This window comes from Homarus americanus, unplaced genomic scaffold, assembly GCF_018991925.1.
Source record: "Homarus americanus isolate GMGI-L3 unplaced genomic scaffold, GMGI_Hamer_2.0 scaffold45698, whole genome shotgun sequence".
NCBI classification, from domain to species: Eukaryota; Metazoa; Arthropoda; class Malacostraca; order Decapoda; family Nephropidae; genus Homarus; species Homarus americanus.
In genome coordinates this window covers 5,488,618-5,514,350 of record NW_024735554.1, presented here as the reverse complement: position 1 = coordinate 5,514,350, position 25,733 = coordinate 5,488,618, and the positions used below count along the sequence as shown (strand labels likewise).

Here is a 25,733-nt window from a genome sequence, read left to right as displayed (position 1 = left end):
GGAAGTATGCACTGTACTTCCGCCTTGCGTGTTACACTGAACATTAATAATTTATGCAACGCGGGTGTGCGTAGGGCGGGAGGTACAACAAACTTTGATTAGCGTACTGTACACTTCAAGAGTCGTTCGTGTATGTGCGCTCACCGATTAGGCTGTAAACCTGTTTCCGGTACTATGTGTGATGTTTGTATACCTGAACTGTTTATATACATGCTGAATCAATGTGAACTCGTATGAAACCTTATTACACTATAAAATGATTGGGCGTATATACTAGTGACGTCACCATGTTTTTTGATGGGTCAGGCATCAGACGTCAGCCTGTATTATTATAAAGGTCAAGAACACACAGTAAACATGACCCGTGGCCACTACTACACCACCTTCACGTTTAACATTAGGTGAACTCTAAAAGGGGAGAGTTATTTAAAGATTGTGAATCAATGAACTTTTTAACGGGTTTGTAGTGTTGAGCTGTACCAGACAGATTCTTAACCGAATATAGCATCACTTCTATCCCTTCATACTTTACCAGAAAAAAAGGACAAACGATAATGTTTGTATAGCAAGTGGTATATACAGAGAATAACAACAGAATTATGATAAGCGAGTCTGCGTAGCTGTGAAGCTCGTCATCAAATTACGTACCTTAATTATCACAGTACAGCATTTCCTAGCATAGAAAAGCTCATTAAAAAAAACGAAAAAAATGGGATTGTCGTACGGTAATAAACTTAAAAATGTAACGATAAGCTGTGGTTGGCGTGAAGTTCATGGGTGTGGCATCAAACTGTTCCCTAATAACCATCACTTCCGCCTTGGCTATGATTCCAGTAAAGAAAGAGAAAGAGGCAAATAAACAGGTATTGTCCCAGCTAACGCGGTAACGGTACAAAACCATGAGTAGTAATTTTGAGGTCATGCGTCTGGTAGTGCATTAACCAGGCCAGCATGCTGTTACTCTGCCAACAAATACCATGACTTATGTATTCTTAGATTGATGGATGTTTATTCAGTAAAGTCTTCATGCAAGTTTACAATTAGTTTTGCATTTATATATACAAAGCAGGTATACAGTTCAGCATGTATAAACACAATGTAGGTATACAGTTCTGTTTTCAAATAGACAATTAATGCAGGTATTCATTATATCGACAAAGAATTCTGTCTAATAATTTTTCATTGTTGTTGGACTGTTTCTTAGTAACCTTGCTTGGTGCTTAAAGACCTTCGTTGCAACAGTGTATATGGACCGTGCTGGTATACAAACTATGCTAAGGGTTAAGGCCAACTATGCTAAGGGTTAAGGCCAACAAAGCCACTGGATACTTCTTACATTATATACCCATTATATTGTATACAAGTTTTTTTTATTCATATGACATATAAATACGATGTAAGTTGCCTATTTCATTTACATCAGTGTGTGAGGATATGTTCTCTGAAAAATGAGTCGCAAAGTTGCAGGTCGAAGATAACTGGTGCTCCATTTCTTCCCTGTTACGTTCAAGCGCTGTTATAGTTGATACCATCGTTCCGAAGTCATCTCAAATATAATGCAGTTATGGATGCACGTGTCAGTAGTTGTTTAGTGTGTGTGTGTGTGTGTGTGTGTTTTAACCAGTTTCATTCTTCGATCACATTGTATTTCAGGAGAATATATTGTTTTCTCAAGACTAACAACAACTCTTTGGCTTTATGGGTTTAAATAATTATTACGTCTCTTCTCTCAAAGATAGTTAATGCCTTGGTTGCACAGACGCCATTACTCTTTTGGACGTCGAATTTACACAATCCCAAAAGTCTTTACATTTATTAACACAGAGAAAAAAAATATCAACAGAAAGGAGAAAAATAAAAAAAAGCTACGTAGAAACTGAAGTATGACAGCTAATAATAAAGTAATTGATAATGATAACAGGGAGGTGGAGGCGCATTATCACAGGTGGCTGGGCTAGAGGTTGCAGGGCGTGTGTGTGGGTGGGGGGGTTTACGCTCTGAATCATCCAGGGGTAACACTCCTAACACCCAATCGTTCCTCTTTTGTCACTATTTATTTCTACATTTTACACCTGTGAGAGAAAATTACAGGTAGAGAGAATGATAAACAGACGGATAAATGAAATGAGAGTGAAAAGGATGTTGTGGTCGGGATGAGGGAAGTATGGATGGGTTTGTTTATGGTGTAAGTGAGAGATTTGGGTGAGCCGACAGATTATCACCATGACCTGTGTGAACTCCCCCCTCCCCTACTCACTCCACCACCCAACAATAAGCATTACTCGTAGGTTTAATCAGGTCAAGTGTTAGTAATGTGAGGAATCTACACCAATTGTTCCTTAACTGAGGTGACAATTACGATAAACTGCAACAGTCAAGGTAACATTTGGTTGTAGCAATGTATATTATTTTGTGGGTGTCCATAAATTCTACATGGGGGGGGGGGAGCACTGTGGTAGAAGGACATCTAGTGCCAGAGGAACAGTGGCATTACCACTGCAGGTTACCGTAATTTACAGGTTAGGTCAGTTAAGCAACCACTTTTACAGGTCATGGTAGTTATGTTAACATCGTTACTACAGGCCACCATCGTCAGTACTGGTCATACATCGGTGTAACCACCATAGTCACTTACAGTATGTATGTATACGTACTATATTTACCTAATGGCTACATCGTGCACGTATACTGTACAATTTAAAGACATTGCAGGTATACACAGAGGCTACACTCAGCTACAGCTTCACAAGGGAGCCCCACATTATATATGAAGCTCAATTTTCAGTCGTCAACCCCCCCCCCCCTGCGGCTGCACGGCAGGTACGCACAGTACAGTACAGTACATGTATAAAATACTAAAGGAGGAACTCACTATAAAATTTCCCCAGAGTAAAAATTTCAACGCCAAACTAGGACAAAATCCAATCAGCTAAATTAAGTGTGAAAAAAAAAACGTTTTTAATGAATACAAATATTTTTTTTTTATTATACTCCACAACCTCAGACTCCATTGGGGTTCTGGGTGGATCACGTGAGGTTTGGGGGGGTTGGATTAAAGGTACGCACGCTGTTATAAATATTACTTTATTTAACGTTAAGCATGACCGCCACTGGCCCACTTGTTTTTAAAATTTGTATACTAGATACAGTACTTCTGTTAAGTGACACCTAAGCTTTTACGCTCTCATGTACAGTGGTCATGGTCTGCGGCGACTGATCGAACCTTTGTCCCTAAAGTGGAGGTTATTAGTATTGATTCAGGTTTCAGTCCACCTGTTGGGGAGGGAACAAAGCCCAGCGGGTAGTTGGGAGGAACATCACCTCAGGCGTAACCACGCATCTCACAGTTGCCACTTCCTCTTCATCATTTTATCTCATCAATTGTTTTTTTTTCTAGCTTTAAAGTTATATCATATTGTACACAAATTTTAATTAATTTATTTATTTGTCTAAAGAAGAGGTTTCTTACATTTACCCTGGAAGGAAGTGACCGAGTTCGAGGGAGATAATATATGAAGTTGCCAAGGGAGTGTGTGACCACGGGGGGGGGGGGGTGTTGCGCGCGCACCATCCTCACTGACCACCACCACCATTTTCTTTGCCTTCTTAAAAAAAATTCTTTCTCGTAAATAAAACCTTATGTCGATAAATTTGTAAGTGATCCTTAGTGTGAAAATGCGTGTTGTTGTTTGCTTTTCATAGTTTCTGAGAATCAAGATGAATCTTCACTGCAAAGTAATTGAATTCCAACATGACCTTGAGGGATTACATTCCCCCAGGACGCACACCGTCGACATTAGTATTTGAAGAGTTTATTAAACCGATCACAAGCAATATGACTCCAAGGATGTACACAATATAAAGAACTTAAAGAAAATTATGTTAAATAACAGTTTCTCATTTTAAATGGACGACAACATTCTTCTTACTGTTCTATTAACAAGGTCACGGCACAAGACACACCCTCTTAATATTAAATTAATCTAAACAAATTACTAGCGATGCGAAGACAAACTTGCACCCTTAAGTTATAGGGTATACATGCCAACGTTAATTATAAAATGTTGACGTTATATCATAGACGTAAAGGGTTGGTTCATTCAGCCTCAGGTGAGTACTGAGACTAGTCACCCCAATAAAATACAGATTAATGTCTTTTTTTTTTGTATGAATATCACTAAACATAATTGACGTTTAAATGGATGACCCGCACTTGTTATGGCCATGTTAGCCTTTAACCAAGAACGCCCACATCGACGCCCTCACATTATTCACGAACACAGTCACTGCCCACGTGCACACCTTAATTATCCTTTATGAATAACACACTACACTCTGGGTCTCGGAGATCGATGACCGTAGCTGCCACGGGGGGAAACGGGTTGATAGGGGGGAAGACATGCTATTAGGTTAGGGGTTTACGGATATACATTGAAGGGGATACGGACTACAACAGAGACATAAATTTAAAAGGGATTTAATTTACAGCAAGGAGGATATGGAATTATAGTAAAGCGGACACAATTTTACAGCAGAGCACCAAAGGTAAAAAATAAAAGTACCGACCTATAGTAAAGAATATATGAATTTACTATGCAAAGGACGCGAACTCTCATTAACTATTTATGTAATTAAAGAGAATGGGACTTGGGTTGATTTACAGAGGGGGACACATCTGGCTGTGAAGCATATAAAGCGTAATGAATGTATTGAAGAAAGGCTAAAAAATGGAAGCAGTTGTTTAGTGAGGTGAGGGGCCAAGGTAAAGGTATATAGTGGAAAACCTCAACTTCCTCAGCTTCAGTTCCTTTGTCCTCCCCTTTACTTCCTCCCCGGCTGTCTCAATGTATACCTCTCTCATTGTTTGCCTCTGACAGCCTTTATGTCTGTCGGTTAAACTTCGAAGACAAATTCTCCACTTGGGAGATTTGGATGGGCACCCATATCCATTTCAGAATAATAAATAAGAAAGTAGGTCCCATAGGCCTCACTGCCCGATAGTGATACAAAACACTGGATAATATACTATGGCCTTCAGTAAACAACCTGGCAGCCATTGCAACCGACCGCCTCCACATCGTCAACTGTAAGATTATGTACCTATTTACAACTGGGTTAACTGGGGGGGGGGACCATAATTTTCCAAATATCGCCTTACTATTTAAAAACACCTTTCATCTATAATCGTCCGCCCCTGACTCAAATATCTGCAGGTACAATATTAATCCTGATTCACTTCCATAACACCGAACATTCCTGCCTTGATATTTTTCTCTACCGTAATCCCTCGCGGCTAATTACACTTTTTTTTACATTATTTGAGCCAGACATTAACGTACGAAGGGTTGAACATTTTAGGTTATAGGTTAGGTTATTTATCCCTTTAACTGCTGCTGCGAGAATGCAATAACGGCAGCTCACTTTGACGAGAGGAAAATGACATCGAAATTACAATGAACTCCCGTGACTATAGTAAACTTTCTCATCCTCAAGTACGGAGAAATCTATCTGATTTTCTTAATGAAGTAACTGATAAATGTCTATACAATCTTAACCTTTATATCAACTAACCTAGCGCCTGTAAGTAATTATTGTGAACACTATTATGTCTTATGATCTAGATTCTTGTTGATATTTTGCCAGTACCAGTTATTACACATCCACAAGACATACACTGACAAGCGGAGGTGCCGATGTTCCTGAACCCCGAATGCCAACCGCAGCCTTGCCACTGTATTATTTAGTGACCATCGCAAGTGGTCGCCTTATTCGCCCACATAAACAAGATAAAACTGACATCTTCGTAAAATATAACTATACGTAGAACATCACTTGGGTATAAAGAGGGAGGAATATTGCAAGTAGAACAAGTTAAATAGCGAGACACCAAGCAGATGAGGCCCTTATGTCAGCCCGACCTTTCCCGGCATAATAAATTTGTAAAGCAATAATGCTGCTGTATCTACTCTGGGCTCTACCCTTGGCTCTACTCTGGGCTCTACCCTTGGCTCTACTCTGGACCTCTACCCTTGGCTCTACTCTGGACCTCTACCCTTGGCTCTACTCTGGACCTCTACCCTTGGCTCTACTCTGGACCTCTACCCTTGGGTCTACTCTGGACCTCTACCCTTGGCTCTACTCTGGACCTCTACCCTTGGCTCTACTCTGGACCTCTACCCTTGGCTCTACTCTGGACCTCTACCCTTGGCTCTACTCTGGACCTCTACCCTTGGCTCTACTCTGGACCTCTACCCTTGGCTCTACTCTGGACCTCTACCCTTGGCTCTACTGGACCTCACCCTTGGCTCTACTCTGGGCCTGGACCTCTACCCTTGGCTCTACTCTGGACCTCTACCCTTGGCTCTACTCTGGACCTCTACTTGGCTCTACTCTGGACCTCTACCTTGTCTACTGGACCTCTACCCTTGGCCTCTCTGGACTGACCTCACCCTTGGGTCTACTGGACCTCTACCCTTGGACCTGGCCTCTACCCTTGGCTCTACCTCTGGGTCTACCTGGACCCTACCCTTGGCTCTACTCTGGACCTCTACCTTGGGTCTACTCTGGACCTCTACCCTTGGGTCTACTCTGGACCTCTACCCTTGGCTCTACTCTGGACCTCTACCCTTGGGTCTACTCTGGACCTCCACCTTGGCTCTACTCTGGACCCTCTACCCTTGGCTCTACTCTGACCTCTACCCTTGGCTCTACTCTGGACCTCTACCCTTGGCTCTCTCTGGACCTCTACCCTTGGCTCTACTCTGACCTCACCTTGGCTCTACTCTGGACCTCCCACTCTGGACCTCTACCTTGGCTCTACTCTGGACCTCCTCACCCTTGGGTCTACTCTGACCTCTACCCTTGGCTCTACTCTGGACCTCTACCTTGGCTCTCTCTGACCTCTACCCTTGGCTCTACTCTGGACCTCTACCTTGGGTCTACTCCTGGACCTCTACCCTTGGCCTCTACCCTTGGCTCTACTCTGGACCTCTACCTTGGCTCTACTCTGGACCTCTACCCTTGGGTCTACTCTGGACCTCTGGACCTCTACCCTTGGCTCTACTCTGGACCTCTACCCTTGGCTCTACTCTGGACCTCTACCCTTGGCTCTACTCTGGACCTCTACCCTTGGCTCTACTCTGGACCTCTACCCTTGGCTCTACTCTGGACTCTACCCTTGGCTCTACTCTGCACTCTAAGCCTTGGGTCTACTCTATACTGTAGCCTTGGCTGTGCTGGTGATGACACTTGGTTGGCGTCACTGTGGCATGACATGTGATGTGGCATATATTGACATTGGGTGTTACAAAACTTACTTTTGGGTTACCGTGGCGCAACGTTTCGTTTTCCACATGGGTAGGTCACCGGTTTGGTGCTATGCTCGTGGTTGCAGTATTTGGCGATATCTCTTTGGTGTGTGACTTAAGGCATCTTGTTATCGTTGATTTTCCGTGACTATCATTTGCATTGATTGGATTATGGAGTAATTAATTTATAGGTGGTTAAGAAAGACTAGAATTCTTTAAAACATATCAAATCACAAAACTGTCGTGTTTTTTATTTTATTTTGGTCTACATATTCTTTGAGAACTTTTATTCTTGCTATATAATTATTTGTTCACACGTTCTTTTTAGCCTTCCCGGGGGAGAGGCCGTATCTTCTGTCCTGTTACGGTAGTTCTAGTGCAGGTTAAATGTGTTAACTGTAGTTGAACTTTCACATCACCAGTTAAGGGAAAATTGCGTACGAGTTGATAAAGCTACAGCAAGAGAAAAGTGATTTTCTTTCTTACTAAACAATGAATGTTGAATTGTCTCGCATACTTTAAGCGCAATGCTGTACATATTTCGCTTAACAATACATTTACGCTATTTTTTCTCTCTCTAGATCTATTGTTACCGATCAGTCCCTCAACCTAAGCAAAGGACCCAACTGGAAATAACCATTATGATGGCTTTGGTCGAATCGATTTGTCGTTTACCATTGTCTGTGTGCCTGTATGATCTATGTACACGTGTTGACTCAATATAAACGCGTATGGCGAGATTTTAAGGAATAAATATCTTCCTATCATGAACCTAGACTGGAGCTTACTGATGGTTGATTGGTACAGCGGGATGTTGATGGATTACGTGTGCTGATGTAGCAATGTTGTGGCGGCTGTGGTGAGGTTTGTATACAGCCAAGAGAACGAGATGGTGGTCCTGGGGAGAGCGTTGAGATGGTGGTCCTGGGGAGAGCGTTGAGATGGTGGTCCTGGGGAGAGCGTTGAGATGGTGGTCCTGGGGAGAGCGTTGAGATGGTGGTCCTGGGGAGAGCGTTGAGATGGTGGAAGGAAATAAGGTGATAGTTTGAGGAAGTGGAATGGAAGTAGTTAAAGATAAAGGTAGAGGGGAAGGGAAGGAATCGAAGAGAGAACAAGAAAGGGAACCCCACCAAAAAAAAGAGTGCGTTGGCTATAAGGTTAAAAATGAGTTTAGAGTGATTATGGTGGAGAGAAGGAGAAATATGTAAGGAAGGACACAGAGAGGAAGAGAAAGGAGGAGGAGGAGGAGATATACAGTAGATTCACCTCGGTGGAAGAGTTTCCATGTGAGCACCCAACCTCCCGTTACCCAGGCGGCCCAGATGACTCACTAGGATGGGTGTGTGTGTGTGTGTGTCCGTCCCCCTCCCCACAAGCCTCTCACCCTCCACCCACGCACCTCCTCCTCCCGTTACAATCCACCTTCTACACACACAATTTCCTCTTTCTCTACCTCTCCTAGTGACGCCCTCAACCCCAGCTCCTCCCCCCCCACTCTCCCCCTCCTCATCCTACAATCTACCTACCTTACTTCCTCCTTGCTTACCTACCGGACATCCTCAACTTCCATTCTCTTCCACCACGTAGAGATAAAAGCAGTTTGTAAGCTTTCAGCACCCGTTTACTGTAATTGTAGACTAGTTGTATTTTGTAGGCGGGCCACCCCATCCCCGCTTACACTTGGGCGATACAGGACTCTACTTTTTCTCTCTTGCAATTTTTTTGTTGTTGAATAATTATCTTTATGTATTTGTAATTTATAAGTGAATTAATATTGTTTTAAGTTAGTATCCTCAAGAATAATCGCCAGGTATAACACTCCATTATGTTGACGTACACTATGTTAGCCCGTAATTGTTGTTGTTATTATTTATTATTATTATTATTATATTGGTATTTTTATTATTTTTAAGAAGAACAAAAAGTAGGGTGTTAGGTAACGAGTTAGGTTGTCACGTTCTGCCAACCAAGCATAGAGCAACACCCTTCACTTGTACTAAGCTGGGGAGCGCCAACCAAGCTTAGAGCATCGCCCCCTACTTGTACTAAGCTGGGGAGTGACAACCCTTTAACGTATATTATTTCCCCTTTATAATTCCTATGAGAAAACCATTAACATGTTACATAGTCAAAACATATCGTATCCCGCCCGAAAGTAACCATACATATTTTTCTTTATAAATTCTTGTACACAATGAACGATATACGTCACTCCTTCAAATGACCAATTAAAATATCATAGTGACCATGTTGAAGAAAATGACGGAGTGTATATTAGTGTTTTGAGTCTGTAATTATATTTAAGAATGTCCTCGTTAGTGATGTCATTCCCGGAGGTTAAATATTGAACTTGTTAACACATAGTTCCCAAGAGGCCTCAGTGCGTCCGGGTGTTTGATAACGACTTGGTGGGGGTCCTTCATGACTAGCAGGGTATTTGAGAATTTGATAAGGATTACTAAAGCATGAGTAAGGTGAGAACTATCTACCTTAGTTATGATGAAAGTTGGCATTATCTTTCCCACGAGGCTGCGATTAGATAGTGGTGATAACATGTGATAATAGTGAGATATGACGTGTATGGTATAGTGATCTCTCTCTCTCTCTCTCTCTCTCTCTCTGTATTCTACTGTGACCTCTTGTACTGTACTCCATGAACAATGTACATCACTCACCATGAACATCTGTAGACGGAATGAGGGGTTTATAAGCCCGTAGACGCCATCATTCATCTATTAATACCTGTTGTGTTTGTACAGCAGAGAACTAGCCTACATGGCGTGCTCTCATAGATGGAACAAACTATTGATAGTGAGTTAGACTAAGTTTTCAAATGCATTTTATTTGTCAGGACTGGGTGGCTTACGTGAGGACTTCTCCCTGCATTACACTTTCAAAATTAATGTTGTTCTCGATTCACTGAAATGGAAGAATATCAACTGCAGTGAGTGGTGTCGAGACCCAGAAAATTATACTTCATATAGCTACTCACCCCCCCTACCAAGATTTGTGATCACTCTCCTCCCCAACACCACGCTGATCCCTGCCTGTGAAACCCTGAATGTGTTATTAGTCGACGCTGTTTACATCCAGGCTTCATAATGCTCTCTGGGTTGAGAAAGAAATCGATAAGCCACGCTACACCACACTGTGTCTGGCGGGAACATAACACAGGGAGAGAATAACACACATCGAAAGTTTGTTTATATTTGATTACTTCCATGAAACGAAAGCAAACATTTACTGTATATACATAATTAGGTATAATTTCATATATACATTAACACAAGGTATTCGTGTATGGGTTAATGTCGCCAACAAACACCAGAGGAATTAATCTGTATTTGTCGGAGAATTAGTGATATGAACTTAGCATATGAATTTGTAACGAATGATAGTACTTGCAACTAACTGTTTGTAATAGGTGGATACGGTAGGTCGTTGGAGTGGGGTGATATACTGTACCGTTATCTCTCTTATCTCAACTTAATCCTTCTTTCTATCTGTTGTGCTAGTAAATTTCGTGTAATTCTTTTCCGGAGTTTGTTAATATAAAGAGAGTATTAACTGGTCTATCCTAGCCTTAACCAAACGGAAAGCAAGCTGTTGTTATGTAGTTATATACGGCTCCTCGAGTTACCTTTAGGCCTACACGTCATATATACCACACAACATTCAAACGGGTCTATTTTGTCTTCTTCCTCTCTTCCTCTTCCCCTCCAGTCTCTCAACGTCCTTCTGCCTCCCACTCCTTGCTTCTCATTCACCTCCTACCCTCTCCCTCCCTCTCACTCACCCTCTCCCTCTCTCTCACTCACCTTCTCCCTCCCTCTCACTAACCCCTACTCTTCCTCACCGTCAATTGTCTAAAACAGGTTTAGAAACCATCCCTGCACGAAGTTCTCCCTCCCTCCCTCCCTCCCTCCCTCCAGTCTCTCACTCACCACCTCCCTCTCCTGTGTCCCAGTTCCTCTTCTTCCTTGTTCTCTCTTATATTTCCTCCGCCTTCGCTTCCTACTTGCTCTTTTTCTTCCCTCATATTTCTTTTCTTTATTCCTGTCCTTCATCTTTCTTTTCTCCTCTTCCATTAGTTTTTCATTATTGACAACATTAATAGATACACGTTTTTGGGGGGCTGTTGTATTTTGTTGTATTTATAAACCTGTGGGTCGGCGATATAATAACTCGTTAACTTCTATGTTTTTTATTAATATTCGATACAGTCTAAGCATAAATTATCTGAATACAATATTATAATACAACTCGAGCAGTTTTCCCAATATTAACATCTTGAACACCTTACGTTTCAGTTATAGATGTTATTATTTTGCTCATCATAACCGACACAACGAAGCAAATTACGTTGTGAAGGTAAATTTCTGTCTGTGTTTTCTTTCTGGGTCTTGAACGCCTATCCGCCGCCATGGTGATTACGAGCCTATAGTATTTTTGTTTATCATCTGTATATTATTCTTAGTTTGTGTATTTTGGTCTGGAACGATCTCTGATGCGAGTTTATTTATCCCCTTCTTCCTCAGGGTACATCAATGAAGAGAATCACGTTTACGAGCAGTCAGCCGCCCAGTACACCCCTGCCCAAACCTACACTGAGATTGGTAGACGGTCCTACACCACTACAGGGCAGACTACAGATGTTCTACAAGGACAAGTGGCGCTCTATATGTACCAACTCCCGCAAGTAAGTCATCACCTGGGTGTTATGTTCTACGATACATCCACAAAATACATTGCTGATTTTATTTTCACCGATATGTTTGTTTATAATAATACATAGAACAGAAAAGACCATTAGACCATTAATTAAGCAAACACAATGCTACTAACCTAACAATCTAGAGCCTTGTAATTATTATGCGGATATGGCTAGGTTAGGTCAGGTCAGGTTAGGTTAGGTTAGGTTTTTATGGCCTTAATGCTTTTCTCACATCGTTTCCTCGCTCCCCATCAGAAGTATAGTGGTAGAACTAATTTCCAGACCCTTAGAGCAGAGACAACTTAAACATCTTTATACAACATAATCACAGGTTCCACACACAGTATCGGGCTAACTGAACCTCTGATGCTGAAACAAATAATTATATACACTTTAGATTGATGTATAGTTAAATAAAACACGAAGACATTTGACAGCACTAAACATGGATAAAGATTATTTTGATAGACGATTGATGGTAATATAACACCTATTTAGTTCAGATTTCATGATTACAAAACATTTTCCACACCAGTCATTTCGGTATGTGTATTGTTAGTAATTATATTTGACATCCACTGGAGATGAAGTAGTAGCTCAGAAAGAACTTGTTAATTAATGTGAGTTATGTTTTGTGGCGGCAATATTTACAGTGTACCTTCCCCCCTTCTTGCTGCCTCTTACAATACTCGGTCACGCGTCTCAAAGATGTGCAAGTTAATTTATTTTGTGCTCACTTGGAAAGATATAATGTATCTAATTAGTACGATAGGAGTTTGGTTTAATTTTATTGAGTTTCTCCGTCATTATTTTCATCTTAGTTCAAGCGAGTCACACTGTACTGATTTTATATTTTAGTTGAAGTTAATCAGAAGGGTTCATTTTTACGTCTAAACTTCCGAGGAATATTTAGCGTGCGGAATGTTGAGAATATGTTCCTTGCTCACCTGTATATGATTCGACCGACAGCCTTACAAGTAATAAAAGTTTTGAACAACAAAGTTTTCACTGTAGAAAATGCCTCCTTACTCTCACACTTTACGCATACTATCAGCGTCCAGACACATGGATTCTATTTCGTGTCACTTTCTCTTCCCTTGATGGCAGCTTTACCCTCCCCACACCCCCCATTTTTCTTACACACTTCCTGAGGAAATACAGGCAAGTACCGTGGCCTGAGGTCCCCCACACTCCCTCAACACAGCCCCGGGGTCCATAAGAGAGGTGTTTCCTGCATTAATACTTGTGTTTTAGTTCCCGGGGAGGGAGGGGTGAGGAAGGATATGAGGGAAGGTAGAGTTGAGGAGGTAGGGGTGGACACTGTGTTGGGAGGGAGAGGTAAAATGTAGGTGCGGAGGAAATGAAGTAGTGCATGGAAGGAGGAGGATGGAGGTGATAAGGGGAGGAGGTGAATGGGAGGGTGTGTGGGTGTAGCGGAAGTGAGGGTGATGCCTGTGCTAAACACCTCCATAACCCTCCCACCCACCCATCACTGCGCTCACACAAACACCTCACTATCAGCTATGACAAAAGGCACACACACACACACACACACACACACACACACACACACACACACACTAAAACAGGTGTTTGAGAATGTGTGGTGAAGTATTATGCCATTGTTTTGTCAACACAGCAGACGTCATTATACAGTATTTATAACAGTATAGTGGTACAGCGGTAACGGGCGTATCTCTCACCATTGTATCTTGGGTTCGAGGCCTGGCCCGGTACACACATGGGAAGGGTGTTATCCAGTGTGGCACTACCAAACATGGCAGGTTTTCTTCGAGTTCTCTGGTTTCCACCTGTACTTAGAACCCACCGCCTGAATGGCTAGTAACCTGATAAGTGGCAAAAATTATGAAACGAAAAGAACCAAAGACAATCTTTTATTCCAAATTCTTATTTAAACTTATCATACGAATATTTGAGAATTGGATAACTTGTGATTTCGTCAAGAAAATTATGTTTGTGTGGGATGAATTAATTGTTCCGATTCCCGGGCTTTAAACAGATGTCTCGCCAAGTTTCAGGAAGTTTATTAATTTATTTGTAAATTATTTAAGAAAGAACGGCTATAGTATCACACAAACACATCTTGTACACGAAGAAAGTAAAGCATCTTTGATTCACCTAGACCCTGGTAATCTTCATGTAATCAGGCTTAAAAAATATTATCTCATTGCTATCGGCATTAAAAATAAATACGGTAATTACAAGATCCAGTACCTCAAACATTCGTAAAAATATAACTTATCGGGAATTAGAGATCTTGGGTGTTACGATGTCAGTCAAATTTCATTTTCCTTAAAACAGCATCTTTCGTAATTCCACTTTCGGCACAAATTGTTCCTTGGGCGTAAGGTCTAAGTTGCCTTGCTTGGGCGGTAGACTCCGTGCAGGGTCTTGTTGAGTTGTGGCGGCGGTGTATGAACAGGTCACAACATGGTGGTGAATGTTCCTAAAACAATAAAGAATAATTAATAGAAATAAAAATAAATGTACGAAAAAACAAAATAACATACATAGGTACGTATACTGCAGATATACATGTTACATATACACAAATAAATGGACTGAAGAGCAAGAACCTGATGACCTTTGTTGGTGACTCAGAGCGGATATCCTTTGCCCATGTCCTGGTGTTATATTTTTTTACCTGATAGCTGGTGGCCATTATGCACTCACTCATCTTCTCAGTTTCATCCTACACTCGTGTGACGTTTAGTTCAATCATTCCTTTCCTTCAGGAAGTTATAAGCAGACGATGGTGACGCAGTGTAGCGTATCACAGCTCCATCTTGTAGTGGTGGAGGAAGTTGTCTCTCTGGTTTTCATTATCCTGTTCATACACAATTTTTTTTACCGCCTTTTCAGTTGGGCATCGACAAAGTTATTTGATATAATTATAGCTGAAAAGTTAGCTTAATATTTTGTTAATTATATAATATTTACACAAAGATCAAGAAAATTGTGTATATTTTTCGAAAACTTAAATGTAAGGGACTTGAGAACTTGGTAGTGGGATGGCAAGAATGGCTGGACCGGAAGTTGAGTAATTTTCCCGGGCGTGAGGTTTATGGCAGCTGAGATTTGTGGGGGCAGCAGCGCGTGCATCGAGTTGCCCTAGGAGCCTCCCGGGCAGGTACCGTGACCAGGGCGGCCAGGCAAGGAAGGGGAAACATCCGTCCATGAGGAAAATAAGATGGTTGTTTCTCGGACCAACGATGTGAACACGTCCGGTTAGAAATCCTTTTATCTTTTGCAACAACTTCTCTTCTGATTGAGATAATCATGATTTTTTTATCTTATCTTTTAAAAATTGGATAATGTTCTGAAGTGAATTGGCTTCTTATTTTAAATTAATTTAAGCTGACGTATCCTAACTGTTATCCCAACTTAACCTCACTCAAGTTATTCTAAAACCAACCTTGTTTAACTTAATGTAACCCAACAAGTAAACATTTCCTAACATGGGTAAGAAGGAATTTAACTTAACAGGAGCAACCTAACTTAATCTAACCTTCTCGGAGGTAAGAGGGAGAGTGGCGAGTCGGGAACTTGCACGCACAACTCTGGTCAATTGAGTCAACCTGCTCGTTAGGCTACATCCCACCTTAATAATGGCCGACTCACTCTGGGTGCTAGATTAACATATTTATCGGTCAAGATCATCTTAATAATTTATGAAAGAAACATAACACCGTTAGACTTTGTGAAGAGTAATGTTGGCATCATTTCGTCACCGTTTTATTGGGTATTGTCTTATATTCATGTATAGATTGTATACTATTATACCAGGTAATTAAGTGAAGAGAGTGACGTGAAAGCACTTACCGGGTGTGTTCTTAACTCTTGATGCAACGTATTTAGAAGCGTTTAGAGTAGTCAGCTATAGGTTACTGTGCAGTATACACGAGGCGCTCGCCGGAGTGACGCCTCCTATCACCTAAACCAACACTTAACGTTTTATATGTATTACTAGTTGTCTTGAATTTCCAGGATGAACTAAGTTATAGCTATCTAACTACCTTTATGATACGGTATAATAATGTTACATAATTATCAACTTTAGTGCTCACTGCATAATCAACTAGAATGCAGTTATATGTTAAAGGTATGAGGAGTCCTAGTAGTGTCAAACAGCTTCACTTCAGTAAATACTAAATATCAGAATGATGAAATATTGCTTGTACAAATATTTAATACGCGTTCAGTCCCACCGTTGTGTCACTTTAATAGCTTCTACTAAGTCGTGATAATAACTGGGAAATATTTGTAATACATCTGTCAGACTAGGAGGAGGAGGAGGAGGAGGAGGAGGTTGTGACGGTCCTTTTGAGCGTTGTACTGTGAGTTAAGACGAAGCGGAAGCGAACAATGGATCACCAAATGTTTCTCTTGGTGAAGGGAACTAAAAACAACAACAACAACAACGGCGGGAGATTTCATCGCCCGCAAGATAATGATCCTCTTCTCTCCCGCTCCCTCCCATCATGTCTCCCCCACTTCTCTATCCTTCCTATTACCCAAAGTTCCTCCACTACCCCCACTTCTCCATTCCTCTGCTCACTCTTCCCCATGTCCTCAGTAACAGCTTGAGAGTCCACTATGTGTTGTAGGTCACATTAGGAAAAGATCAGTATGTATACCTCGTTATAAATAATATCGCTATTGTTGGTGTGGGAAAAAAAAGCAGTCCCCCGGCCATGGCATTGGGAACATGAACTCGTGGATAAAAATTGTAGGTTCTCCCGTGGGAAAGGTGTGGTTGTGTGGTGTGAAGGGCGGTGCTGGCTCACTGTTGTACCCTACCGGTGTTTAGGTAGTTTTCGTCATCTTAAACGGGGGAGTTAATGTTTGTTAATCAGGACAAACGGACACGTCTACAGTGTGAGTCTGTATTACATTGGTGAACGATAGGCGCTTACTGTAGACAATGTGAAACAATTCGTGTGTTGAATTTGGCCAAGCAACACCACCAGACTCGCCCCAAGTTTAGTCTCTTACGGTTTTTGTTAGTACTGTGTTATAAGTCTTCCAGACATCAGTACAGTATGTCTTGTAGTGTACGTGTGTTTGTTCCACAACCACAGTTACCGTGCTACATTTTTGCTTTGTGTATCGTCCATCATTAACAACAATTTCATATATATATATATATATATATATATATATATTGATTGGAATCAAAATTTTCAGAGCAGGATCTGGATTCTTAAATATTTGCAGGGTAGTTTCTATTTTCCTAACTTGGCCTAGGAATAATGCACCTACCCAAGTAAAGTTTCACAGTCGTTCTTATATCTCAAGTTAGAGAGAAAAATAAATTATTCCGTAAAGGGACTTATGTAGTAAGGTTGTTCCCGGTCTGGTGCCGCTACTTCCTGTATGCTCCCTGACTCCCAGACTTGTTGCCGTCAAGGGTTTTACGTCTGCCCATCATTGTTCTAACCCTCTCCCCCTTTTTATATACCTGTATTGTCTTAACCTGTCTTGTTTGTGTATCTCGTGCTCGTTGTCGCCACTTTAAAATACTAAATTTAAACTTTGAAGTTAAAGATGTGGAGAATTTCCCCACCCGGGAGGGGGGGAGGAGGTTAGGTTAGGACAGGACATTGTATTCGTTTTTCTTGTGAATAAAGTAACCAGAACAAAAATGAATTTTAATGTACTACAACCTGATTCTAGACGAGATCGGTGGCTGGTATTTTTAGCCAACATTTTGGAGGAGCGAGGGCCTGTTTTGTACATTAGTAACAAGAAGACCTGCGACCTGCGCGGCCAACTTATTACTGTTGACAACAGTCTGTTGTGGCCCTCAAGAGGGGGCCCAAGGATTGGAGACTTGTGGTGCCACCTCTCCTGGAATTTTCCAATTATGTTGGGTTCCAAGTTTTTCTAAATACAGTACAATACTGCCAATTGAGAACGGCACCCAGATACCTCACCTACCAAGAGACTAAAACATTTACAGTCGCTCAGTTTATAAAGGCAAGCAGTGATTTAATAAAAATTACTAATTTGTAATTAAAATTTCAGTTGTCATTTAACCACTTAACAGCTTACTCTGACTACTGAAGGCTAAGAAAAAGACACTCAGCCTATAATGAAGGTACGGTAGTAAAGTCCCCGAAATGACACCCGTTTATTGGCAATTTAAGGGAGACAGGCCCTGAATTTTCGGGGGAATATTTATGGTAAAAATTACATTTATTCGCGTACAAAGCACATAGAGACTTTATTTAAGGGTCATATGATCAGTTTTTCGCCGTTTTTTACCCCGCAATCTCTCTCATCCTCCATGCTTTTATTATTTACTATTATCCAAAGAAATTCTGTAGAAAAAAAATAACGAAATTGAACAACTCTTGGAGTTAATAGTCTGCTCCATTACTCAATCACTGCAAATTTGCATAGAGTTTGCCGAACCATAGATAACTTCTTTTAGAGTAAGAGTTGTGAACTCTGGGAATAAGCTGCCAGAGAATGTTGTGACAGCACCGATTGTGAGCTCATTAAATCTAGACTTGACTACCATTGGCACATGTCCAAATATATTAAAAAACCAGGGAATTCTCAGTACTTGTCAACAGTGTATAAACAGAACCAACCGACGACCCAACTGACTAGTATGGTGACAAGTGGTGAAACTATAAATAAATCAATATAATTACTTGTGTTGTGCCTGTATTTCTCGAGTTTTTCTTAGCAATATAAAGGTGTAAGTATTTTCCTAACACTGTACATTATATGTTCCAGTTGGACGGCGGAAGACATGACTGTTGGTTGTCGTCAGATGGGTTACAGCGGTGGCAAGTATTGGGAGTGGCAGGACCGTGCCAATAATGACACCTCCACAATTCTGTACGAAGCTCCTCTCTGTACCGGCCTCGAGGATGACATCACCAAGTGTGCCTGGCACACACATTCCATGGGCGGAGGTGTCTGTGGTACGTTACTGTTATTATTGTTTTATGGAGTAATGTCTGGGGTTTTACTATTATTGTGTGTAACATGTGTGACCTGGTTACTCTCTATATTATCAAACTTTATCAATGTGTGTGTGTGTGTGTGTTACAGGTAGGCAGGTAGCTTAGCTTTGATCACCTCAGGGAGTAACGACCCCGCCTTGTCAGACATGAAGGCACTTGGAGGTCCTACATATACTACCCAGTTCCACTCTGTAAAAGTGGTGGTGATAGGGAGGGCAACTTGCTTCAGGTTTGTCTGATGTCAACTGGGACACCACACCAAGTAATCATGACAACATTGATGATGGGGAATGTATGTGTACCGTATTCTCCCTGGTAATCCTCTTCATTTTGAAATAAATGGATTGTGTTGTTACCCCCAGACATGCACCCTGACCTGGGGCTGGACTGTGAGGGCTACCATGCCCTCTGGCGGGGCACCAACCACTGGCGGGGGATCCTCTTCCATGATGCAGAGTTTGAAGGGCAGCTCTTCCAGGAGAAAACATTATATCAAAAGGTGCAGTTCATACTGTTGCAGTACACAGTGTGATACTAGGTGTGACTCATACAGTACTACATACAGTACAGTATTTAAGACAGTATATTTATTCACCATATTGTAACAAGAGGTTCATATTGACATTGTACAAGATTATATTTTAAATTTTATTCAATAAAAGACTGTCTTAAGTAATTAAAATTAATGCAAATGTAATTGAACTTGCTATTTTATATTATTGTACAATAGTACTGTTCAGTTACTGTGTGTGTGCGGTGGTGAGTCTACTTGTCTTCACGTGAATTTGAGGTGTAAGTTATATGGTGATTGTGGAAGAGTGGTGACTCATTGATAGCTTATTTGTAAAATAAATAACATTGAGAATGTTTGAGAATAATGAAGTAGCTTAGTGTGCAGGTATTTGCAGAAACTCTAATATGTAATAATGTACACCAGATCTAACACTGTACTGTACTATGGTTTATTATATGCATTCTATGTATGAATGTTCATCATAGTAATGTATCCATTTTACATATTTATACATTTTATATAAGCTTCTTGGTTCCACTCTTTTCGGTTAAGAAACAGTTTACTGTAATACAAGTTTTTTATCTTTTCATCTTATGTTGCATATTCTTGATGTCCAGTTTGTCATGTTCTTTGATTTGGTTGTGTAATGTGAGTGTCAACTTTTGCAGGAGATTTTAAACTCATTTGAGATTAATTCATTTTAGGTCTCAAAATCAGTTTTAAGTTATGTGGATTTGGAGTATGCTGGCATGGGGCCCAAGAGAGAGGTGGAGTCTGCAGTGATGAGTCGCAGAGTCCCTCCACGCATCAGCCATGTCACCATCAACTCCAATGCCTTCAATGGCATCAATATTACCCTACCAGACACCTTTGTTCACCTACAAGATGCTACCATTAAAGCAAATGGCGGTAAATTATAATATGTTCTTATTGTATTACTGTATGATTTATTTATCTCATTCTCTGATGATACCTATTTTGACAAATGTATTAAAAGACATTGTGGACAGAGCATTTCTGTTTGTCACATGTAATTTAGTGACTTTTGGTGTTTATGAGATTTTCTATTTGTGCTTCTCTTTTATGTAGTTTTTACTTAATTAATTAAGATGAACAGTTGGTTTGTGGCCAGGAGACCTACTTCACCCAGCTGTTGATGGGTAGCAAACTTTATTGTAGGGCAAGTGAAAGTGGTTGAGTGCCACACTGCATCCTTGTGAGCTGTATCTCCACATAGTAAATATAAAGTACTACAACATTATAATTACAAGGATATGCTCTCATAACATTATTTCTTCTCCTAAAGGATGACTTTAATAGGACCAATAAATTATTGTATAAAATCTTGTACATGAGGAGGCTTTTTCAGGTTATGGTGTGTATGTGAACACATCAACTGGCTCAGTGTTGATAGATGAGTCGTCTGTAGTGATGGACAACAACGCTGATGGAGTCAAGTACAACTTCCACCACCGTGAACCAAACCGTTCAGCGTCAGACACTTTCCAGGACTTCTGTGCAGGAGCCTCCAACCCTAACCAAGCTTATCCTATTGTGACAGTCGCCACTCAGGACAAGTATTCCTTCAAGGACATTACTTGTGTTAAAGTAAGTTATATAAACAAAGAAAGTTTGACTGTTGTTTTGTTATTTGTAACTACCATGTTCATAAATATACTATAAGGAAGGTTTTATTAATGTGCTGCTGCAACTGATGGTGGTGATAACTGTAAAGAGTGTTAACATACTGGAAGACATTTTTGTTTTATGTTTATATTTTTGTCGTTAAATGTAATGTATTGTTATTATTTATTTCTGTTCACCACAGTCATTCTACATCCGAAAATCAGACTTCGTGTTCACAGTTCACTTCTCATACATGCAGACTGAGGAGGATGGAGCTGGTACAGTGGAAGTCAGGTAGATCACACTGTGTTAAATTGATCTTTTTACTAAATAACACATTTTGTACTTCCTGTGTGTAATGTTACTGTGTGATTATTTGTTACAGAAAATGAAAGCATATGAAGAGATGAATACTGTATAGTCCATCAGCCTTTAGTTAGTTAGACTTTTTGTTTTATAAGTTGTAATTAATAAGTCTACCACAATTGAAGGTTTAATTAATTAACTTGTGCTGAGGTTTATGAAGTCTTCCCTGCCTGTAGGTTTATCTCTCTAACGACTTGATAGATCTCATTGAAATTTTGTGTGTTGATGTTTCCTAATGTGACAGTAAACAGAGCACCAAGTTCAGGTGTTTGTCAGGTGTCAAAGTTTAAGTTCTAAAGTGGAGGTTAAAATAAAAAAAATAAAATAAATTCTTAAGATTGGGGGAAACTGCTGAGATATACTGTACTGTAAATGGGTGAAAAAATGCCCAGCATATGTGTGGAGATCCACGTACGGTACTGGTGACATGTTTATTAATCATCAACCGAAGATGTTCACTAGTATTGAGAAATTATAGTTTGTGATGGTAAATAAACTTGACTCACTTCTCATAAATAAAATATTTCAACAGAGATCGTGATGAAGGGGGGGACTTATTGAGCAAGTTTGAACTGAAGAACCACACTTTCCCGTCCTCTGTTGTGTCACGAGGAAACACCATATGGATCAAGTTTACAGCCAAGTCTCAGAAGCTCTCCTTTATATTCATGGAAGTGGTAGCAAGCAAATGTAAGTTGCAGTATATTTACCTTTTTGAAAATAGGTAATATAGTTGTACAAAAATTACATTTATCACTTTTCCTACACACACATCTTGCCAGAGGTCTATGTGAGGGAATGAGAGTTGCTTAAGTGATATACTGCAATTAAGAATGTTTCTTTATTTATATTGGTTTAAACCAATTACAGTATGTTAGATTTTTATTATTATCTTAATTTCTGTAAATTTTTCTTTGTGAACACAATTATTTTCTCCTTGCAGATAAAATGTTTGATCTTAGTCTTCACAATTCCTTGGTTGGAGGTAACATTGGTCACGGTGTTGCTGTAGAAAACCTGCGCAGCCTCGTCCACATTCATCAGTCCAACTTGACAGCGAATATTTTTGGATCAGGTTTGAATGTGAAGATGGGAGCGGGAGATGTTAATGTGACTCACTCTACCATCAACAAGAATATTGGCGATGGTGTAAATATAACTTATGAAGGAGGTCTCCAGAATGTTACATGGAGCAATATTGCTGACAACACACTTCGAGGTGTTGCTGTGTGGTTCAATGAAAGTGGACTAGATACCAAGATTCAACATAAGACCAGTGTGGCTTATTCAATTATAACTGGAAATTTAGATGTGGGTCTACGAATTGGTAACTTTTGCCGGGATGCCCTAGTGAACATTAGCAGTAACACATTCACGGAAGGTCACAGAGCAGCAATAGAGATAGAGTCTTGTTGGCTTAGAGACGGTGGAAGGCGAACAGTTCAAATAGGCCAAAATTTGTTTCAGAAGAACCACCGATTAGCTGTAAAAATTACTCCAGCTGTAAATATGAATCTCTCTATTGAGTACAATGAGTTTCAACAGAATGACCGAGGGACTGTGATGATCTACAATGAAGACAAAGTAGAGCTGCCAAGTTTACCTTTTGTTGGGCATATAGTAAGGAATCATTTTCGAGACAACACTGGATGGTTTGTTCTTCGTCTAACTCTCTCCCTACGCGGACTAGATCAAACCCTTCGTGTAGAAAAGAATACAATAAAAGACAATGTTGTCAAAGAACTTTATATTAACATTCAATCCAGAAGTCGTGCTTCAGGAGTTATATGTGTTGGTTCCTCAAATATCATTCTGTACAGAAACTTAATTGAAAATCCTGGTTCATTTTACGAAATCAGCTCACATACAACGGATCAGAGCACACCGATTAATGCTACTTACAACTGGCTTGGAAACAAATTTGAGAGGGTTATATTTGATAGGATATTTGACCGCCGTGACCGCTACAACCTGGCATTAGTGGTGTTTCACCCGTTTCTTTTAAGCAGCAACAATGTAGAAACGCCTGTGACTGAACCAGGGCAGATGAGTGAACCAAATTTTTTTGATCCAGTTGATAATCACATTATTGGTGGAGAAGTGAACGGTGAGGTTACGCTCCACGATGGAGTTTATACTGTGACTCGGGACATATATGTTCACGAGACTGGAACACTGACCATTGCATTTGGCACCACACTGGAGTTTGCTGAAGGTATGGGCATGATGGTGGCAGGACTCCTACGCACTGAAGGATCTGGAAAACGTGATGTCCGTTTCACCCTCCAAGGTACCACAGAGGAAGAGACATTTGCCAGAGCTGCACTTTATGCAGAAGAAGAGGTGGTAGTGCTGAATGGTACAGAGCATGCTAATATAACAACTAGCGTACTGGTGTCCAATGTAACGGAGGGCCCAGTCATTCCTGTTAAGCTTGTAGGAGGCAAGAATGACCTTGAAGGAAGACTGATGGTAAGTTTATCAGAATGTATTTGTGTTTAATTTTGTACTATTTTAACCACAGTTATAAACACTTGACCCTAAAGCTTACTAAAAATGTAAAACATCTTAAATTGTCAATTATAATTATAACAACATACAATTGCATTTGTTAACTACAAATGAAAGCTTTTGCATTACTTGTTATTAGGTATATTTTTCTAGTAGAGTAATTTAATATTTAAGAAAGTAACTGTCACACACTTCACTGTTCATCACTCCTTCCATTCTGTTAGATCCAGATCACTCTTCAGGTAATGGCTCTCTGTGTCTTAGAACATTCTGCTCCAGGTTCATGTTTTAGTGCTGCAAATTAAGGCAGGAATAGTTATACTGACCTCTGAGTTCCTTCCTTGCCTCCAAGCTTTCGTACTTCCCAGCTCTTTAATCGACCTTCTCTCATGCATTGTTCTCTTCCTAATTTCACTGTCCATCATATAATTTTTACTTAATTACACATCTTTTTATCAGTTTTAATTACCTTTAATGACCAGCCTTTATTATAATCAGGTATATGTAGGTGGTGAGTGGGGGACTGTTTGTAACCATGGGTGGACCCAAGATGCTGCTGCGGCTGCCTGCCAACAGATGGGTCATGTTCTCAACCCAGAGGACTGGTTCCTGGAGCCTGGTCACATGCCACCAGAGGGTCAGACTGCCAGGATTTTGTTGAGGTTAGTGTTTCATCTTTACTATAAACTATTCTTAGTTAGATTGTTATGTGTATGCAGTACAGTAGATCCTATTCATATATTTGTACTGTATTAAGATCACAATGGAAGCAAACAAAAGTCCCATGTCAGAAGATAGATTTTAATTTAACTTTGAGATTGTGAGTGCATCTTATTTATTAACTAATCGGAAAATATATGCATACATGCTTACGAAAGTACACATATACAGTTGATTCATGCTGCAGTACAGACAGTGTAGAGCTACTGTCCAGTTTTTTATGTGTGGTGAAAAGTTTTTGCAAGTTTAGCTGAGAATCAACATCATGAATGCCACGAAACAGTTTCTGTGTCCAAATCCTTGTTCCAGGCAGCTTAAGTGATGGAAACTCTACAACAAAGAATTATTTTGTTAAATTTGTCATAATTCTCATATTTTTCAATTTTGGTATCAACATTTTGCCCTTTTTTTTATTTTACTTCCTAAAAATTAGTCAATGTTGTTTTGTATTATTTGCAAGGATGTTATGAACAGTTGTAGGTTGCCATGGATACCATACTGCTCTCTTTGATGACTTAAATGAGAAATCTTATATAATAGTAAACACTTGTTAGATTTATCTATGAAGAAATGTTGCCTGATATATACCATGAATTATTTACCAACAGCAATGTACAGTGTGATGAGTTTGACACAGACATAACACGATGCAAGAGTGATGCCTCGTGGGAACTAGAGAACTCTTGCTCGCACGCTGAAGATGTAGGTATCCGCTGCTACCCTTGCACTTGGGCAGGCATACGTTTAGGCATGACAGCTCACGAGAGTCACATAAAGGGTGTTATCATCGAGAAGGCAGGGCTCCTTGACTATACCACAAGATCCTTTAAGCCTGGTGAGTTATGGGAGATTCTGCTCTTGGTTGATGTTGCTGATTGCTTCAAGTCCTTTTGTGTGTATGAAAGAACAGTGAAAGCTCCATATAACAGAGGGTCTCATGTCTAATGGACCCTCTATATAATGGACTGAATCAT

At 40.3% G+C, this 25,733-nt stretch overlaps 1 protein-coding gene across 8 annotated transcripts in view; it reads left to right on the top strand.

Annotated features, from left to right (window-relative positions):
* LOC121871446 (protein bark beetle-like) overlaps positions 1 to 25,733 on the top strand; it is a 58,381-nt gene that overhangs the window by 3,237 nt on the left and 29,411 nt on the right. For all 8 annotated transcript variants that reach the window (XM_042373754.1, XM_042373758.1, XM_042373756.1 and 5 more), the window contains exons 2-11: positions 11,846 to 12,006; positions 18,790 to 18,980; positions 19,385 to 19,521; positions 20,241 to 20,445; positions 20,906 to 21,144; positions 21,365 to 21,456; positions 22,061 to 22,218; positions 22,472 to 24,000; positions 24,538 to 24,701; positions 25,368 to 25,594. In XM_042373754.1, coding sequence (XP_042229688.1) covers positions 11,846 to 12,006; positions 18,790 to 18,980; positions 19,385 to 19,521; positions 20,241 to 20,445; positions 20,906 to 21,144; positions 21,365 to 21,456; positions 22,061 to 22,218; positions 22,472 to 24,000; positions 24,538 to 24,701; positions 25,368 to 25,594 — 3,103 coding nt within the window. The remainder of the gene's footprint in view (positions 1 to 11,845; positions 12,007 to 18,789; positions 18,981 to 19,384; positions 19,522 to 20,240; positions 20,446 to 20,905; positions 21,145 to 21,364; positions 21,457 to 22,060; positions 22,219 to 22,471; positions 24,001 to 24,537; positions 24,702 to 25,367; positions 25,595 to 25,733) is intronic.